This window comes from Gastrolobium bilobum, unplaced genomic scaffold (assembly GCF_033153095.1).
Source record: "Gastrolobium bilobum isolate Gb01-03AN ecotype WA unplaced genomic scaffold, APGP_CSIRO_Gbil_v1 utg23824, whole genome shotgun sequence".
Classification (NCBI taxonomy): domain Eukaryota; kingdom Viridiplantae; phylum Streptophyta; class Magnoliopsida; order Fabales; family Fabaceae; genus Gastrolobium; species Gastrolobium bilobum.
The window spans coordinates 338,624-345,626 of NW_026897584.1; the positions used below are offsets into that span (position 1 = coordinate 338,624).

The 7,003-nt window shown below is 32.9% G+C and overlaps 1 protein-coding gene across 1 annotated transcript; it reads right to left on the reverse strand.

Annotated features, from left to right (window-relative positions):
- Nucleotides 1-1,466: 1,466 nt before the first annotated feature.
- Nucleotides 1,467-3,559, reverse strand: LOC133308312 (dynamin-related protein 4C-like). Its single transcript, XM_061508923.1, has one exon. The coding sequence runs from the start codon at nucleotides 3,557-3,559 to the stop codon at nucleotides 1,535-1,537; it is 2,025 nt and encodes a 674-aa protein (XP_061364907.1). The 3' UTR covers nucleotides 1,467-1,534.
- Between the last annotated feature and the right edge of the window lie 3,444 nt (nucleotides 3,560-7,003).

Below are 7,003 nucleotides of genomic sequence, written 5' to 3' on the forward strand. Positions count from 1 at the left end.
TTCAGATAATGTTCATGATTATTATATTAAACCCTAGTTTTTGACTTATTTAACTTGATATTTTATATTAATTTTGTCTATAAAATAAGATAAACTAAAGGTTATCAGAAACCAAACCAATATGATCATTATTTTAGCATACAGCAGATTTTAGCTTCATTTTTGACAACTTAATTCACATGACATGGTGAGTTCACAATCTATGCTCTTGTGTAAATCTGTATCTGTTCTAGGAGGGTGAGTAAAAGAGTCCCTTTTTGTTTTTGTTTTTGTTTTTTTGTTTTTAGTTTTTAGTTTTTAGTTTTTAGTTTTTTGTTTTTTGTTTTTTTGTTTTGCTTTGGGTATTTGAGAGGGGCTGGGGGGACTCCCTTCCACCATATAGTTTTGGGAAAACAATGTAAACACCTCCCTTGAAATTTAGGTTGATTGAATTTGTGAATTTTAGGGTAAAGCATATGTTATTCATCTTTACTATTAAAAATTTGATTTGTCATTTTATGAATTTTATCTTGTGTGTCGTGTGTGGGGTGGAGGTGTAGGATAAGAGTTGCAGCAAAATGCCTCTTGTTGCAGCTTCGAGAATGAAAGCTTCAAAAAGAGCTTATAGAATAAAATCTTCTAAGGCAACTGTTTTTAAGGTGACAGTATTTTTGCGTCAGCCAAAACAAAGTTCTCTCCTTAAGCTATGTAGCATCCAGACATCATCTTCTTTAAGGAATGAATTAATTGTCTTTGGTGTTTGGTGAGGCTTGAATATGAGACCTAGCACACCTTCATAACAATTATGTTAAATTCATATATGTTTTCAATGGTGAACTTCTAGCTTAACTAGATAAACTTTGGAACTCAACCAACCCACCTCCGTTCTTGGGAATGATTTCATTGGAATGTTGACTAGAAAATATGCCTTTGGTAAATTTTAACTAGGAAAAAAATTTCTCATCTCAATGTTCTTAGGAATACAACATAATTTTAGAACCATTTTTCAAAGAAAAAATTATTTTACATTTGTATACAGTGTGTAAGAATCACTTTTCTTCTACTTATTTGAAAAGCTTGGCATTTACGCAACCCAACAATGACAAAATAAAACTTTGTTAATATATCTTTTTGATATTGTTAAACCCTTTACACCTGCTTAGTCTTTTACCATCAACGATTAAATGAATAGTTCAGACACTGCTCACTCTCACGATAGCATCTAGTCCAACATAAATTGCATTCTCATTTTTATTTTGAATCTAACTTATTTTAAGGATAGATTAATAAGACACTTTTGTTGCAAACTTTTTTATTCTTAAGTACTAGTAAGACATGCCACACCCTGCAAAACTGAAAATAGCCAACTTAATTCCACTGATATAAAAGTTGATCATAATACAATCACAATCAGAAAAAACAAAACAACCACACCATTCCTTAATTTCATCAAAATAAAAAAGAAAACCTTCATACTACTAACGGGATAGGTTCCAGAAAGATTAAAAAGCTTGTTGATAAGACTGGATAATGCGAGGAACATAGAGCAAATCTTCTAATTATCACCATAGCTTCCAATTCTGTCCATTATATTAGCTACCGTTTCCTTACTATCTCTCAGAACTTTGACGCTCCTACTAAACTTTTCTCGCTTCCCAGAAATAGAAGGAGATTCCTCTAACAACCTTTCAATTCCTCCTCCACTTGTAGATAACAGATCATGAACAATCTCCTTTTCAAAATCCTTGTCAACAAAGTTTTTAATACTTAACATCAAATGCAAAGCCATGCTGTCTATAAGCCTCCTCTGCACAATCTTCCAGTATGCAATCATCCTTACCTTCAAATCAAATGCTTGACTAAGGACAACTTGAGAGTATTTCCTCAAATCACAAACATCAACCTGCCCAACACCCTCAATCATTACATTGTCTGGCTCATCCTCGTTATCCAAAACATCATTCAAAAAAGCATCTTGACGAGATATTAACCTATTATATTCCTGCATAAACTCAGGATTACAAGTGAAATCCGTATGCTTTTCCATTTCAACAGCTTCCATCACATGCCTAATTGAACTTTCCTTCTTCTTAGCAATAAGAATCTGCCCAGCTCTTCTAGCAGACACCTGAAGCTGAAAATAATGTTCACAATGACGCATTAAAACAGAAGTCACCACAGTTTCAAGATAGTTCCATGCTTTATCAACAAAACATATTGGCATCTTTGCAATACCATTCACTTTCCTCTGCAGTATAGTAACAAAAGCAGTGTGGGGCATGAAGTTTGGAAGACCAATCCATTTGGCTTCTTCCAGCACCTGTATCTCTTCCATTAGAAAATTCTCAGTAGCATCACTCTCATCACAATTGCAAAATTCACTTGAGTAAGCATCAAGCATGTCCACCAAGCGAGCAGTGCAATGCATGTGCTTGTCCTCAGGGTACTCTTCAAATTCTCCTCTTAGAAGAATTTTTCTGAGAGACTCTTTTGACAATCCAATAACATGCATAAAAGCAGTCATGGCATCAGCTACTGAAGATAAGTTAACGGGCAATTTATCTAACTCAGACAAATTATGAGTCAGCTTCTCATTGATTTTCTTGACAATCTCTGGCAATGTTTTAGATATAATAGTAGCTTGCACCTGGACAAGCTTTTGAGCCAAAGTAGGAACACCAACAATAGACTTGTCTATTTTGGAAAGAAGTGGATGAGACTCAAACAACTTTTCTTCTTCCATTCTTGCTTCTTCATAAGATTCATCTCCAATTCGGTTTCTAACACAAACATAACCAAGACCAATGTTCACATCATCAGCAGTGACCTTCTCTAACAAGCCTTCAGGAGACTTATCAGCCTTTGTAACAACAGCAAGTGTCCTCAAACCAGTTTTATCAACAGTCTGTGACATCCTGATGGACTCACAAGTAGTAAAATCAACAGTTGCAGAAAGAACATTCAAGATAATGCTTTCTTCAGGCCTTATATACTCCATGATGATATCCTTAATCTGGTCATATATATTCTCAGGTTGACCATGAACAGGCACACGAGTTATACCTGGAAGATCAACCATTGTTAGATCAGGAACACCATTCTTCTTCACCACCAAAGTCAATGGGGCATTAGAAATCCCTTTCCCATGACCTGCAAGCTCTTCTGTGGCAATGTTTATGGCATCAGAAACATGTTCCTCGTCAGTGGAAATGCTTTTACCATTAAACTCCAACACAAGCTCTGGCTTTGGAAGCAAGTGGTTTTGGAGCCTCATCACCAAGGGCACCCTGGTGCAAATGCCCTGACCACGTGGTAAACTAATACCAGCAAGAGATTCAAGAACACTAGACTTGCCAGAAGATTGGTCACCAACAACAACAATGGTTGGAAGCTGTATTCCCTCTTTAGCAATGTTAAGACGCCTTAGATTCTCAACAGCATCAAGTATTGGACGTATTCTCTCATTATAGGAGAAAGCTATTGGTGCAACAGAAAGAGGCTGAGGCTGTTCTGCATGAACTAATGCAAGTGAATTGTCACCGTTACTAGAAGTAACCATAGTTGCCTTTCCTCCAACCATTTTTACTTAACAATCAGACTCAGAAGGTGCACAATGAATATTTAGTCTTTTGGTACGCTTCTGATGAATGGAGCTTCAGCTTCAGCTTAAATGAATACTTATAGAGAAAGAAAGCGGAAAATGAAAAGAAGAGATAGGGTGGTTTGGTATCTAGAGGAAAAGAAGGCACATTGACAGTTGGAGTCTTTTAAACTATGAAGCACCACGCTTTCAAAAAAATCGTGACATCTTTCGATATTCTTCGAAATTCGGCTTTTAAACTATTAAATCAATGGTTTTATAATTCTCAAGTTACATGAGAATTGAAATCTTATGTTGTAGAGACAAAAAGTATATGGGACCTATATGTTAGAAAAAATTATGTGTAGGATCCACGTCAGCACAAAAATTGAAGGGTGTGTAGAAAGATTTCAATTCTCATGTTAAATGAGAATTATAAAACCCTTAAATCAATCGATACATTTTTTTGAAGAAAAAGCCATATTATTGTACCTATGATATGTTGACCCAAATTAAAAAAAAAAAAAACTGTTGTGCTTTCTCTCTCCTTAAAAAGATTTACTATCATATTAATCGTAAATTTGAGCACATCTTAAAAATTGAGTGGTATTTGTGTTATTAAATCAAGCAATACAAAACTCTGTCAGACCACATTTTTGGTACCTCATCTTAAGCGGCTGGTATTGTACCGCGTGCCGTGTAATTTTTTTTGCAAAGGGCGCGGCTCTGACCGTACCGCATCTCAGTGTACTGATCGATCCGTGACAAATACAATTGACGCGGTTGTTTAGGTGTCACGTCTTAAAGTGATCCCTATAGTACCATGTTGTTATGCATTACATAGGTAATAAATTTGACCAAGAAATTATTCCGGTCAAATCTTATAAAAATAAGACTACTAGTGTCAAAAAGCCTCGACATTCTGACATTTCTCGACATATCAACATATGTTGTAGAGATTCAAAAAAATGTTTTAAAGGTTGCATTGCGTTACGTTTTTAGTTTCAGTTATTAGATTCGTTTGATTACGATTATCATTTTAGTGAGTTTAATATAAATATTTGGAATATCTTATGTTTCTTTACAAAATTAATAGATATTGTAAGTTTAACTTCATTTTTTTGTTAAATTATTGAGTATTAAATATGATTTACATTACATAAATTAAAAATAATATTTAATATCAAAAGGTATACTAACGTGTCAAAATTTAACATTTTTTAAAATTAAAATGTCGGAGTGTCGTGTCGTGTCTCGTGTCCCGTGTCATGTGTCGGTATCGGTGCTACATAATTTCCAAGTTTAGGTACTAGAAGGGTTCACTTATTGGAACAGTGACAAAAATGTCATTGTTCCCTAACTTTTTTTTCCTAAATATCATGCCAACAATGTTAATTCCCAATATGCCACGTGGGCAAATTTATTGTGCACTGTAGCAAACTCAATTTGTTGATATGTCACGTTCCTGGTGGATACCAAGTTCGCTATTTCAGGTAGCAAACTTAGTTGCAATTAATACATCTGCACGTTTTCACCTGTCACGCCACGTGGCAGACATGCAACGAAATTCGCTACCCACTGTAACGAACTACGTGTAACGGCTACGATGACACATGGCAAACATGCAACGAAGTTTGCTAAGGTGGGCAGCGAACTTCATTGCATGTTAACATATAGGTGCATTAATCGCAACCAAATTCGTTACAGTGTTCAACAAACTTACTCACGTGACATATTAAAAATTAATATTGTTGACGTAATATTTAAAAAAATATTGAAAATAGTGACATTTTGATAAGTGTTCGTCACTTGTTCACTTTGCAACTGTATTTTTTTTATTTTGTTTTACCAACTAAGTCACCCACTGAAGGCACAATTTTGTATCATTATTGCTATCTTCATAGCGAAGTCTCGCTAGCACTAAGAACACTAACTTTGCTAAAAGTGATTGATTCCTTTTGCGTTTTCATGGCCCACCCGGTTCCTTGTGAAATGCAAAGTAAGAGTAAGTAACTGCTCTAAATCTCAGCAAAATTCTTACACTAATTAATTCAAGCAACAAAACCCAATTCCAAAGGAGTGTTTTTCGGTTCAACGCTCATATATTTTAAAGGGGTTGGAGTTTATCCTTTAAAATCACATGAATTTTTTTTTACACACAAAATATTTTGTGGGGCTCGTATTTTTTAAAGCAAAAAAAATAAAAAATTAAGACAAGCAAAACGAATCTCTATAATATTACACAATTACTTTTTCTACAATATAACTCATATAAAACCTTATTTTAAATGGATCCACAAAATTTTTTTTTCTTACCTCCAATCCTTTTCTCTTTTCTATTTATTATTTGTGTAAGAAGTAATTCTTTTATTATGTTACATAAAAAGTATCATCTGTCGAAAAACTAAAGTTTTCTTATCATTGAAAAGATTATAACGCAGTCCACTATTATATATATATGAATGGCCGTGAGATATAACCATCCGAAATTATTTTAATAAATAAATAAATATAAAGTGCTATAAATTTATTTAAATTATAAAAATTTAAAAATCCTTTTTATTTTATAAATTGGTTTTTAAATTTGTATATCAAAGATATGGAGTCTAATTATATACCGAGAATAATGGAAATTTAATCTCACTACATTTCTAATACATTCATTTAAAAACGATTATTTTATATTAGTTGTGCAAATTATTAATAATTTTTAAAAATATTTGTTTTATTCTTAAAAGAGGTATATACTTATGTGGAAAGAAATATAAATAAATTATTAAAATTTTAAATAAATTTGACGGAAAAATCTCGCTCCAACGTTTTCCCTGATATTATAAGGAATTCAAAGTAATATTGTTCTTAAAAGGTATATGGGTTTATTAATTTAAATATTCATAATCTTAGTTTAGAAGGTTTATTAAATTTGACTATTTTAAATTATCAAGCCCTTTCAGCTAAAATGACTTTAGTAGAAGTCACGAGTTAGCAAGTTATCACAGCTAAACCACTCGTTTAATAAAGATAATTTTAATAATATTATATTAATATAAATTTATGATAAGTATTAGGAAAATACATTTATTATGTAACATGATGTAAGCTTTTTTTTCTACTCAAACAAACACATGCGGGATCCATAATTTTTTATTTTCTCTTTCCTCAACTCATTTTCTCTCTCTTCTTTTATATTTACGTAGGATCAAATAGTGTTTTTCATATAACATTATATATGTATAATCCTAAGTTTTAATAACTTCAAATCACCAAGCTGTAACATTTTTTTTTGAAAATAATAGGAAATTAAAACAAAAACACAACAAAAAGAAACTAGGCACAAAGCCTAGACCAGTGAACACCTATAGTGTCACCATACAGACTATCAATACAACCTGACGGTGGACAATCAAATTCCTGAATTACCCAAGAGAAACCATAAGAGTAAGA